We start from the raw sequence: 13,687 nt of genomic DNA, 5'->3' as shown, positions 1-13,687 counted from the left end.
ACAATAACACGCTGCAGTTTGTAAAAACGTTAAAGGCCATCACTTAAATTTGAACTGTATGCACTAACTTGCGGCGTTTACGCCGAAATTCCCCACTTTGAATGCATTTTTTTTTCTTTCTATGGTGGCGGTAGTACCAGTAAGCTTATCGTGTGTTGTGACTTTGTGTTTACTTTTTATAATTTTTAAGTGTATTTTTCTAGGGCTTGTCCGTTGTGTGTGTTGTCCGTACTATTGCTTTATGCCCTGTTCTGCCTTACATGTTAACACAGTGCACCTGTACCAAGACCGCAAGGTTGTTCCTGGGCACGAATAAAAACATTGATTGATTGATTGATTGATTGATTGATTGATTGATTATTATTATTATTATTATTATTATTATTATTATTATTATTATTATTATTATTATTATTATTATTATTATTATTATTATTATATATTTTTATGTTTATCCATTATTTTGATCCAAAACCTGCCACTCTCGCCGGCAAGTTTGCATTCAAATAAAAATCAATGGTCCCTCCGGACCAGCTCCGCTAATAGCTCAGTGGCTACGATATCCGACTGCCACCTCACCGACCTGGGTTCGATCCCTGTCTAGGCTTGAACTTTTTTTAATTACCTTTCTATAAAATGTTATCGTCGGTAACGCTCCCGGCATGTCACTCGTTGGGGACGCTCGCTACGACGGTCTTTATGACGCTCGTTCACGACGACTTTTTCGTAGGAAATGCGCCTTAAAACATATTCTGCGTTAAAAATTAATGTCTCGTTGCCACGACACCCGGGAGTGCGTGCTTTCCACTCGGCGCGTCTACTGGTAACTGTACGTACGCTTACTCAAACACCAGAGATCTCTCCCACGCATTCATAAAACATTTCTTGCCACGATTACTAGGAATCGGTGGCAAGGCTGCTTCTGGGAGTAGCTCAAGTGTACCCAGAAAACAGATTTAAAGACAAGCGTGTCTTCCGTAGAGAGGCATAGAGAAGCGCGACGGGCTACCAGTGGCCGCTTGTCGAAGAATCGCCCGAGGCGAGGGCGTGATCCGGCAACGTGCGCGTCATTGCCCGCAGCGAGCCAGGACGTGCGCATCTGCTCGGACGAGGTGTTCACGGGGTTCCTGCTGTCGGCCCAGCAGGAGACCCAAGGAGTGTCACCCCAGCAGGTGGACCTGGACGTCTTCCTCATGAGCTGGCAGAAGGTGACCGTCCGCGTCTGCTCCACGGACCCCACTCGGCTCGTCACGGAGGTGAGGGCCTCTCCCGACGGGCCCTGTTTGGGAGCCCAGTCTAGGCCACCGTAGATTGACGGAACGTTAGCACCCGCTAGTGCCACTTCCACGCAGCTTCATACCCTGGGAATGTGTTTATTATTTGATTAAAAACAAAAATTAGAAATTGAGAGTTAAAACTAGAAATTGTTGTGGCCAAGGCCCCGTATCAGTAGCATGGCCATTCAGCAGAATGTTTTTGTGCAAGCACCGCTCCTACGGGGGGGGGGGGGGGGGGGGGGGGGGCGGCGGGGGCGGGGGGCGGGGGGCGGGGGCGGGGCGGGCGGCACTTTGGATTCTTTTCCGACCACTGCCGCCGTTGTTCAGAATGCTGTGGTGCTTGCCGGCATTCTCGACAACGGTGTAGAATGTGCGAACTCCCACTTGGGCGTCAGTCTTCTCGATGCTCCGGCGGACTTGATCCGAAATAATGCGAGTATAAGACCATTGTCCAAAAACAGTCCGGGGAAAGTCGGAGTTAGATGTCAAGGTGGCAGAAAGAGTGAAACGGCGTTGCTGCGGTACGATGCTAGGCAACAGGCTGGGCGTCCAGGGTCGTCCTCACGGTGGGCGGCAGTGCCTTTGCCGCCCACTGCTCTGACTGACTGCCCACCGCTTGATTATGCCCGAGGACGATGATGTGATTTTGAAGGGCGCGTGGCTGGAGGCAGTTGTGCTCGGCAGGCCTGCACTCCGCCACCGTATCGCGTGTTCTCGCATCGCCCACCGCCGCCACTCTCAAACGAGGAGGGCAGAGAGCACCGCTGGCAGTGAGGGGCGTGCTCGGCCGACAAGAAGCACCAAATAAACAGACGCAACAAATGCCACCGCGCAGCAGTTCTCTCCGCAGGCGGTGAGGGGCAGGGAGCAGAGAGCTGAGAGGACTTTTCTTTCACTGCTCCATCTATCTTTTGTGCACTTTAAGGGGGAACGCTGGTCTTGGGGCTTTCTTCCTTATTTTTTGGTCAAGCGCAATGAAACAGCACAAGCTTGTTCAGAGTTTTGAGCTGCTTCCAAATATCTGTTATTTTTTTTTAAATTAGTAGGTGACTTCTCAGGATAACTATAATTAACCAGACTTTGTTTCCAAAAACAATAGAAAAAAATTATTTTTTTAAAAAAGAATGCTTTATTGTATGATCATATACTATAAATTATGAAGAATGCAATGTTGGAAGCTTTTTCAGATTGAACCATTATTAATGACTTTAGAACACAGTGAAGTTCAGTGCTCAGTGTGTGACAATAGAACGTTATTTTGGTTCAAAATTTTCCTACTCCTATATCAAAAATACTGCCTCCAACATTGCATGTTTTGCACATTTAGCTACATGGTGCTAACAAAGTTTTCTTTCTGTCTGTCCTAGATGCTCAGATACCCCCCCGAAAATTTGTAAGGAGTCCAAAATTTGTGTGTTTGAGAAAGTGTTGTTTTAGCATCAGTTTGAGTGCAATTTCAGCCCATATAGATATTGGAATGATATTGCCGCGTGCATGATGGAGAAGGTACGCTTCTCCGTTCATCTAGAAGATATGTACACTCCTACCTCTTGCGTAAACGCTCAGAAGGCCAGAATGACCTTGCCTAGTCAGTCCCCTCCTAGCTCTTTCCTGAACATTCTAGGCCGAATATTCGAGATGACTAGCATAGTCGATATATTGCCGATTCATTCACGGTAGCCAGCTGTTACGCCGGCCTACCGTCGCTTGCTGCTGCCGTCATCACCTTCGCTGTCCTCTCTCTCCAAGTGGTAAAAGTGCCTTAGCCCACCCTTCGTCCCCCGGGGAGGTCCCTCCGTTTGAATCTGGCTTTGCACTCGTCCAACCGTTTCCCCGACTCCACTGTTTTGTGACAGGAGTCTTCCATGTTTGCACCCATCTTTAAAGCTGGTGTCGCTAGTTAATAATTACTGTCCCTTTTCATTATTTGGCACTTTTGGGGAAGCTTTTTTTTTGGGAAGCTTTCGGAATGGTTACGCATAACTGCATTTCTAGGTCTCTAAGCAAAAAAATTAGTACTGCATGGTTTTCTCGAGGGAAACTTGGTAGAAACAAATTTGTGCTCTTTTCTAGATTTCTCTGTACCAATAGTCACAAACAGAGGCCATATTGATGCTGTATATTTTCAAGAGTCAAAGGCCGTGTGGATTATTCTTTAAGCCTTTGCAAGCTGTCTTTGTATGGCCCTAGGCTCGTGAATGGTCCAGGAGCTATTTGAGTTTACGCAGTAACACTGTTCCTGTTGCAAACTCATTTTCAAAGCATTTTATATTGACTTCGGATCTTCCCCAGGGGTCAAACCTTGGACCACTGTTGTTTATTTTGTTTCTAAACGATATAGTTTCACGCATCATGCATTCAAGTGTTCTGTTTTGCTGGTGACATAAACCTTTTTTTTTTAATTTTGAGAGCTATGCTGACTATATTTTTATTGCAAACTGATATTGGTGTGATTTTCGAATGGTGTGCTAAAATCGCTTTGTCACTAAAGCCAGGAAAAACTAAAGTGATTTCTTTATCGAGAAAACTATGTTTTCTTGTTTTCTTACGTGCTTGAGGGCATTGCAACATACTGTTTGTCTCTTCAGCGATGAGAAAGTGGGGAATGAGCACTCGCTTATCGCATTCTTTCACTTCACCATTATCTGCAGTGCATCGTTTCTGCAGCCTCCTACACTCTGGGCTCGAATTTGCTTCACTTATTTGCAACTCACTATCTTTAACCGAAAAAGGATTGAAAATGTGTACGAGAAATTTATTTGAATTATTTACGACTGGTACATTGGTCGAAAATTGTTTTTTAGTTAGCATTCTTTGCTGTCATTTTCTTAGTGAAAGGCTTTCAATGAGGAGGCCTGTCAAACACATTCATTATCTTTATACGGTACTATTAAATCTGAGAGTTCACTCGTTACTGTGGACTTTCATGAGAGCTACCCCCCGAAAAAGTGTGAATTGTCACCATTATCTCGAATGCAGTCTGCTTTTAATAACATAGGCAATTGTGAATTCTATCATTTCCTTGGTTTTGTTAAATTTAAGCCAGCCTCGCTAAAGGGCATTGGATCTAACTGGGAGTTTGTGTAGAAATTACTGGGAGAGTGCAGGCAACCTGGTGTATATTTACCATTTTGATGGCCCGCCCGAGACTGGGGCAAGAAAACTAGAAACCTCAACTGTGGAAGAGACAATAAAAAGGGAGGACAAAGTCTCAAAGAGACTCAATTGAGATTTTGTCCTCCTCCTCTTCTGCCTCTTCCACGGTTGATGTTTCTAATTTTCTCGCCCCAGACTCGGGCATCAAAATTGTTTGTGTACAAGTTGTATCAGCTTCTCAAACCTATATTTGTGTCTTTTCCCATGTTTCTGTACATTTTAGATGGTGTTGCTGTAAACACAAACTAGCAGTGCACCACACAAAAAAGCCTCTGTAGCTGCTTGTGGTCACTGAGGAAAAATAAAGCATTATTGATATTGATATTTATTTTAGCTCGGGCGAGCTTTATGCGGAGCGCAAGTTTGTCTGCTCCTTGCACATGGGCTGCGATGATGTCCGAATGCCGAGCTCTTATTGGCTGATTGAAAAAAATAGTGGATAGACGTCGAGGCATCTACCCACTATCCTTCAGTCAGAGCCAATCAGACCTCGGCGTTGTTCTGATGTCACCGCAACCCTTGCAAAAGAAACAGACGACTTACTCTCTACATTATTATTATTATTATTTGCCCGAGGGAAATTTTACAGTCAGTGCAGGGGAAGTTTACCATGACGATTTTAATCCGATGCTGGGGCAGGAAGAAATTATTTTTAACATTTGAAGACAAAGTAACAGGAACAGGCAGCATCTCTAACTTGGCTAATAATTTTATTCAACCAACCTCCTTATATAGACAGCTACAACTGCCACAAAACCACCAGGCAACCTGTTTTTCAAGGATGTGCAGACAACCCTCACCCACAACACAAAACAAAGTGATACCAGCTACAAAGCACAAGCACCTTTCGATAAAGACAAAAAACTTTCTAGAGGTGATAAAAAATATAGGATCCTTTTGAACTATGACATACACACACCTTTAGTTGGTTTAGGTGTTCAGAAGAAGCTCTCTGTCCAAACCAACCGAATTTATCCCTGTGTGTATTTATGTTGTAGTTTAAAAGTATTGTATATTTTTGTAACCTCTAGCTGCCTAGAAGGTTTTTGTCTATACTGTAAGCTGGTTGTGCCTTGAAGGGGGCATCACTTTGTTTTGTTTTGGTGGTGAGGGTTGCGCGCGACCTTCGAAAACAGGTTGTTCGGTGGTTTTGTGGTGGTTGTAGTTCTGTATACAGGAAGCTTGGTTGAATAAAATTATTAGCAGAGTTAAAGATGCTGTCCGTTCTTGTTACTTTGTCTTCAAATGTTAAAAATGATTTCCTTTTTCTACCCCACTCTCGGGCTAAGATCATCATGGTTATCTACATACTTGGAGTCTGTTAATAAGGAAATTGACAAAAAAGACATTGAGTTGAAGTTGATTATTGCGCGCACGCAGATACGAAGCGTATGCTTTGCATCCCGTGTTTGTGAACCTCTGCCGAGGATTCTATCGAAATTGAGGATGGGTTGTAAGGGTGAAGAGTTTGATCTTTGCCCAGGCTGTGGCGAGGGCCATTGGACTGCCACTGGACCTGGTCTGCTACTTCGCCCTGTTCCTGGTGAAGAAGGGGGATACGGATATCACCAGTAGGTTCTCCCCTTGGACCAGTGCTTGGGCTTTGGCCATCCTCCTTTGTCGACAGTTGCACGTGCCATCACCGCCTGTCTGTCAACCGTGCACTGGAATGTACGCAGATTGTACTCTGTTTGAGTGGAGGTTTAGATTGCTCGCTAACCATGTGTGCGCTAACCATGTGTGTCAAATCCAGTGACGAGATGCAGACGACTGTCCTTGGCGGAGCTAGGGAACTGTCACTTCCCGAGTCTCCCCTTAGGCACTGCGATACAGTAGAACCTGGATACACTCAAAGGGAATCGTCATATATTTATATATATACTGGTAATTTGAAAGTCAAAAATAAGATAACTTAAAAAAAAAACACTGGAACCCCCAAATAAAATTGTTTTATTTTTTGCCAGGCATTTTAATATGGTGTCAGAAAATTTCTCAGTTGATATTTTGCTACAGAGTAACGTATATTTTTAATAAATTCCAAAAACAGCACCGCCCGAAACCGAAAGCAAAGTGCGAGCACGGGGTTAATGGCCGTAATATGGGACTAGGGAGGAGGGTGAAACGTAGAGGAGAGAGTTGCCGGAAATCATGTTGCTACACCCGACCACTTTTCTTTTTCTTTCTTCGTTTTTCTGGTCGTACTAAGTGAAGGAAAAACGCATAAATGTTGAGCACTCTGTGCTCGACGTTTGCACATTTTTTAAGCTCTTATGAATTTGTGTTTGTAAGACAAGCAACGTCTTCTGCCAGGAGAAGGAGCAACGACTCGGTGACGTCTTGGTGCGAATCAGCTTGGTGGTCGGGCATGTCGTACGGAATAAATCCTAATTGTTTCGATCGTTAAACAATTCCCCTTTCGAAGCTAGACAGACTCGCTGGTACCGCAAACGACAGTTGTGGAGTAGAGGAGCCACGCCCGTCGTCCGCTGCCATCGCATAGTCCTCTTGGTCTGGCTGTACAGCCTGTCACTCCCGCGATACGACACCATGTTGAGAAGTATGCAGTACACGTACTGCTGGTACTTTGTGCAGCCAACGTATTTGCGGTTGTATAGAAGCCACAAAAATGGGTTTCATATTTTTTTAATTTTTAATATGGAGTGTGTGCCTTTTGATGACCCACTGCTACATTTGGTACGCGTCTCTGAACGGCACGTGAGCACGGGGAAGAGAGGTAGCGCAACTCAATCCGGACTGTTCTCGATCGGCAGTTTTCAGGAGGAAAAAAAAAACGGATTTTGAGCTTCAAATTGTGTTTTGGGTAGCTGAGCTCCGCTATGTTATGTGCCAAAAAAACAACCTTGGCGAGCATAAATACCCTGTCAGTGTCCTTTTAAGCACCGGTTGAACTACCTGTGCGTCCCTGCTAACATTGAAAATTATGACAAACGAAAGCTTACCGAAATAGGCTGTCCAAGAGCCGCTGAATCGCGTCTACCTCACTGCACCCCGCTTTTACGCGCATGCACGTGGCAGCGACCTTGACAGCACGGGGAATGGAAAGCGGAAATAGTAAAGAACTGTTAAAAAAACTGAAAGAGTGGAATGCATAAAAACTCAACCAAAAATAGCTCCGTCTTGATTCATAGAAAAACGTCAAGCAAGCCACCAACAAAGAGCTGGCATAAAATTGCACACCGAAAGAAAAACTACAAAGCAAAAGCGACAAAAGAGGAAGCTGAACAAAGATAAACGAGGCGTTCAAAGTGCAACTGCGCAACCACTGTAGACATATTCAACCTGCCAGATACTCTTTATTTTTTGTGGGTGGGTTGGAGGGGGGGCGGAAAGGGGGTAGTTGAGTTGCGAGTGTTTTTTTCTCTGCTTCTTTGCGCGCCGCAGGTGGCCAGACTAGTTTATTCTCGGCGTGTGCGAACCGCGCAGCGACTGCAGTGTTGGGGGAAGCCCCCTTCCAGGGTTAATGTTTCCAATGTCCCCGGTCATGAAGTTCGATACAGATGCATAAGACACTTATACTTTTGCGTGGGATTTCCAAGGGGTTGCTTCGGCTGTTCGAAATAGACAATATTTTGAAATACCTGGGTTCCATACAATCGGGCTCAACTGTAAGGTGTAGGGCATGAGATCTCCGGTGCATGGGCATGGCTCTCATTAGGGAGCGTCTCAAAATTCGTTCTTTCCTCTCTCGGTTGCTGTAAATGACTTACAAATTTTTCCAAACTAAAAAGTATTGCAAAAAGATAGATCTCACTGATCCTATCGCGAAACGTTTTACTCGTAAAAAGAGTGTGCGCCTTTATAACGAAATCCGTGGGACCGGCGAAAAATTTCGTAGTATAGGTAACTTGATTGTAGTTGAGTGCGAAAAATCGATTACACAAAACTGAATTTGTGCTATTGCATATGACATATCTGCGCGACATTCGAGGTGTTTTAGGAAATAAAATGGTGCCAAAATGTAATAAATCAATACGAGAAACTAGGTTTTATACATTGTCAATTGACTTCAAAAGGGTGCCTAGGCCTAGCCCGCTAGCGCCTCCAAGCACTTGGGGCGAAAGCTTGCGCCGCAGAATCCAGGCACCTCCGGCTCCATTGCCACTTGTTTTTTCTAAATGAAAATTTTATTGGCGCGTGTTTGTGTACTCGCCATTGCGCAATTTATAGACACCAGACTAGTGGTAGTACCACCACTGGAAAAGTCTAAAGTTGAGACACCAGACTGCAGACTAATTTCCCGCTCTACAAACTTGCACACGACAAACCTAAGAAGACACTGAAATGAAAACAAAAAAGTCAATCAGGAATAAACTCGACGCCGGAAGGTTGCGCGCGAGCGGTGGCCATGGCGGGTTGCCGGCTGCTGCTCTTTCGGTCGTTTTCGTGCACCAAAAGCTTTCCGAAACGAGAAGCGGCGCTATGGCAACGCCAGCTCTGTGACTCGATATGTGCTCGGTAGGGTCGCGAAATTGGATCAGGAATGTGGGTCGAAATTCTCCGATCACGATTATAGGTTGACCTTTAGTTTTTGGCATTTCCGAAAAAAAGAAAGGGTTGACCTATGTTCCAATAAATATAGTAAATGGGACATGTAAGTTTTTTTAGAGGGGCACTGAAGCGCATCTTGAGGCCCTCGTTTTATGGTCATAACCAAATCTACGAACTCTAAGCATCCTAAAAATAACAAGCTGACTTTAATGCGTGGCCGATTCGCATTTTAAAAGGGATAAGAGCTCGCGACACTTACCGTCGGCGCAGAACGACGGATGGCGCTACCGAACCTCGCCGAATAGGGTCGAGCGACGGACGGCCCTTGTCAGCCGCTTGGGAGCAAGGAACTCTCGCGTGGACGTATTCGCACAACCCCGCACTTTCTCTTCATCTGTCCGGCACAGAAGGGGGGCACGTTTTTTTCTGCACGAATTTACCGATTTCGCTCGGATTTTGGCGTTGCGGGTAGAGTCGTGTATCGTTTCCTGGGCCCCATAGCATCGCTCCGAGGCGAAACAATTTGGGACTGCGATGGAGCAAGATTGAAAATCTTTGATGTTGACGAAGACCGGTAGAACAAATGCCGGGCATTAAAAGTTCTCATTTCACGGGATATTGCAGCGAACACCTCGGTTGCTCGACTGCAAAACACGATAATCTCTGCCAGGGGTGCCACGTTAGCGTTACTGGTAATGGGGAGACAGACGAGGCGGCACACCCTGCTGTTTCACACTTTGTGGTCTCGAGAGGAATCCCCCCAAAAAATGAGACAGGGAAAGGTTTCGTAATGCAGAAATGGCAGCACGAGTAGGATGGAGAGGTAAACAACACGCGCATTGAAGCGGATGAATAGGGAGAGTTCCGTCTTGGAATTGGTCCTATTGTGTCATATTTTGCGCGTCCAAGATGGAGTGTGAGCATCGCCATAGTCATCTAACCGTATATCATATTTTACTTAAGGGGAGACACTGGCTAGAGGTCGATCTTTTGAACTACTCAAGTGATCGGAATGAAATTTGCATGGGAGGTTTAGCTTCAGATGTAGGTGTACTGTGCAAACTTTCAGCTGTCTGGGACAAATTTACATACCTGCATAAGGCGATGCGTCACTCATCATTAAGAAATCTATGATATGCAAATGAACCGTTTTGACTGCTTGAATATAAAGTGGGGAATATGGGAACTCGGGCTATCTAGTTTTAATAACTTAAATGTAAAAATTTCGGGAAAAGTTATTACCTCAAAATATGAGATGCACATCTGTTCTATGTCAATATTTGAAAACTTAGTTTTTTATCACTGAGGACTTCAACCTATAATAAAATAAAGTAGATAGCCCGATTCCCCAGTAAATTTCAGTTTCGAAACGTGTCGATTGTGGTATCAGAATACTTTCACCTTCGAACAAAAGATTCCTTCGTGTGAAATTGGCAGCAAAAAGTGGAACTGAGAAAAAAGCATTCAAGCATTGAGCTCCTTTAGTTTGTTACTGGCTCAGAATGCGTCGAAAATATTTTATATCAACGTAAATATTTGGTGTATGGTTATCAAATTTGGTGCAAGGTTGTATATTTAGTTTCTAAAACTGAAAAAGTCAAAACAGAAAAATGAATTTTTTCCAAAAAACTTAAAATTTAGGCCCATGTCCCTCCTTCAATGTAACAAGCAACGCCATAACCCATTTTCACAGCCATAAAAGTAGTGTATGAGCGAGAGGACGTTGCACATTGTAAAGCTTGCAGGTCGGGCGGGCAGTTTAAGAAACCAAGCTTGTCGCACATTTTATTTTTATCCGCGAGAGTGAGCTTCTCCAGCGTTCCTTTCGCTCCTTCAAAGTCCACTGCCCGAACCATAATGTCCGTCGACACATTTTCTGTGTGGCCAGTTGTAGAGCCTTTCAGTTTCAATAAAAAAAAGGTGAGAGCCAAATTTGGGTCAAATACCGTTGCAAAAACAGTTGCTCGGGATCGTCAATGGGGTCACCATTGGGGCTGTGTGTATCGACGCGTTGAAACAGTGGGCGACCATCGGAGGAGATTGCGCGTGTCTGAAGTGGTTGTCTGTCCCGCCGCAGTCCTCAGGCGCCTGGAGAACTTTGAGGCCCCGCACCTGTCCCTGGCGTCTGCAGGTCCTGGCCACTGCGTGGTTGTCCGGAAGAGGTAGGCCCCTCCTTAAGGCTCCCTCCATTTACGCTCGACGACGTCCCGGATGGCCTCGTGGCTGCGGGTCACTTTCTGGCTCCACCCTGGTGAGACTCTCCTTGGCTCGTATTTCTCGCCGGGACTTTTTCGCTAACAGTGAGTCCAAGGACACGCTTGCGCAACATCATTTGCTGTCGCTTGGGAAGCGTTTTTGGTGTACAGGTGGAGCGCAGCGGTCCGAGACGGGTTCCGCACCCTGGCCGAGCGAAGTTCCTAGATTGCCCCGCCCTCTGCTTCGCGCGGCAGCCTTAGAAAAGCACCTCCGGGTGGACCTCCGACTCGACCAAAGTGGAAAATTACCTCGAGATAAACTCGCGTTTAAAAAGAAGAAAGGCTCAACGAGCATCTTTTTCTCGTCGTCTGTACTCGCTCGCGTCCGAGGTTTGATTTTGGTCCGTTTTTGCCTCTGCGATTGGGCGTTTTTGATGGACAAAATGCGCCGAGAAACGGGGGGAGGAGAGGGGAGGCTCCGGTTGGAACGGTTACTGGGAAGGCCTAAAGCCTTTGTCCCCGCTGCGCTCGTCAGATGTGTTGGAATGCGAGAGCCAAGCGCCGGCATTCCGCGTTTTAATGCGTTCGACCAATGGAGACAATCGTTGCAGCCGGAGCTTGGCATTCCGACGTCTTCTCTGGTGTCCTTCTCTTCCTCTCGGAGCATACCGAGCTTGGGGGACGCTTGCATTGTTTTCATTCTGTCCTATATATTGCCAGGGTGATAAGGATATATATCGGCGGTCTCAGACCCTTTTGAGTGTGGGGGCCAGGTAACCCCCGCCGGAAAGGTAGAGGTTCACAAGATTTAAAAGAGATCTTGCCCTCCCTGCTTTTGGAAATTTTGCCAGAGCACCCTTAGATTTGATTAGTTTACATGACTACTTTAGGCCCTGACCCGAGGTGATAACGAGAATTGAGACGCCATCGCCCTATCAGTCTGCTGGCTTTGTTTTCCTAGAACAAGAAAGCAAGCACACCATTGTTCCCGTTGCTCAGTTCACTCCAGGATCAGCCGAGCTCAGTGTGTCGCTAGAAAAACAATTGGCTAATTTAACGGTTCTTGCTTTCCCAACGATTTTTATCGCGACACTCCGAACAAATACTCGTCTTTTAATGGTGGTCTTTTTTTGAAGGCTAGAATCCCGAGGTCGTTGCTTTGTCTTTGGCAGTTGGTCTATCTGGTCGAGAGTTTGCGCAGCCGAGATGCTTTTTTTGACAAAGCGCTCGCAGACTAGCAGCAGAGTCGTTGCACATTACAACGAGCTGAAACGCTAAAAATAAAGGGGGAAAAAAAAAAAGAAACGCAAATGTACACAAACAAGTATAAACTATGTGAATATGTTAAAAGAACGGAGCTAATTTTGGAGCGAAAATGATTGGGCGAGATGAGGTGGTGCATGCCATTCTAGCGCTCGAGGTATGGGAGCCGGGACTCGTAGCCTTGTAGGCCGTGTGTTTGAGACGCCCGACATATCTATTTCACATATATATTTGACGGTGAAACATAGACAGAACGGGAAAGATGACCGGTACGACTACAACAACCCAACTGAACGCAACGGGAGAGCGTGCCCTCCTGTCTTGTTTTCACCGAGCTGTCTGTCGTCGTCTTGGAGAATTTACGTTTCAAACTGGCGCGCAATTTTTTCTCGGTGTTGTACGGTTCAGCATGGTCAAAATGAAATCAATGGGGAATAGGAAATATATTTTATACCTCCATAATTCGTTATATGTAGCACTCGATGATCGTGCGGCGTACGATATTGGCTTTCGTAAGACCTACTGTTCTGTTTGTCTCCGTTTTTAGTGCAGAGAAGCTACAACACAGCCGCGCATCTCTTGACCGAAATAGCCGACGCTCGCTTTAACTATCCGAAAAGGTTCCTCTCCCTCGGATGGTTTGCGCCGCAAAAGAGCGGAATGACGAGGAGGATGACCGTCCTTGTTGGCATAGTGTCGCTTGGTCATGCACTTTGGCGGTAGTTGCACCCCTGCGGTTGCCGGAGTGTCTACCGCATGTATGCTAACGCTTCGATCCCACTTTGAACGGTCCGCAAAAATAGGTTTCTCAGCATATCGCCCTGGGATTTACTACGTGGTGTCCGAAGGTGGTGCATTCATTAATTCCGACTATGAGTGCATGAAACCTCCGCAGCCAAAAAAAAAAAAGAAGAAATATGCTTGAAACCTTCGCAGCATTTTTTGAGGGTTCCTGGGGTTCCATGAGACCAAAAAGTTTGAGAATCCCTGTTCTAGATGAACGGATCTTCTCGATCAGGCACGGGCCAATATACCCTAAGGCTGCTGGGTGGCTTCCCGAGGGGCACCGCAACGCGGTCGTCCAGAGCGTCGCATGTAGAAGCTGGGCCCCACCAGAGTGCATGGAGCGCATCTTGGACCGGTCCGTTGCGCATCCTCCTCTCTCACGCGACGAAAGCAATCCCCAGGTGGTGGCAAGTGACGTCCCAAAAGTCGGTTGTTGCGACCCTGGCGCTCGGTCATAGATGTTCCGGCAAACGGCACGAGCGAACGCGAGGGTCGCCAGAA

General features: G+C 46.0%; 1 protein-coding gene across 1 annotated transcript in view; it reads left to right on the top strand.

The window, feature by feature from the left end:
- The first annotated feature begins 1,085 nt into the window (after nucleotides 1–1,085).
- LOC121833096 (sorting nexin-17-like) overlaps nucleotides 1,086–13,687 on the top strand; it is a 56,227-nt gene continuing 43,625 nt past the window's right edge. The window contains exons 1-3 of the mRNA XM_042286172.1: nucleotides 1,086–1,256; nucleotides 5,917–6,004; nucleotides 11,020–11,104. Coding sequence (XP_042142106.1) covers nucleotides 1,194–1,256; nucleotides 5,917–6,004; nucleotides 11,020–11,104 — 236 coding nt within the window. The 5' untranslated portion in view covers nucleotides 1,086–1,193. The remainder of the gene's footprint in view (nucleotides 1,257–5,916; nucleotides 6,005–11,019; nucleotides 11,105–13,687) is intronic.

The sequence above is a fragment of the Ixodes scapularis genome, unplaced genomic scaffold, assembly GCF_016920785.2.
Source record: "Ixodes scapularis isolate PalLabHiFi unplaced genomic scaffold, ASM1692078v2 PGA_scaffold7__128_contigs__length_106722199, whole genome shotgun sequence".
Classification (NCBI taxonomy): domain Eukaryota; kingdom Metazoa; phylum Arthropoda; class Arachnida; order Ixodida; family Ixodidae; genus Ixodes; species Ixodes scapularis.
The sequence above is the reverse complement of the archived record's forward strand: the minus strand, read 5'-3'. Positions and strand labels throughout refer to the sequence as shown.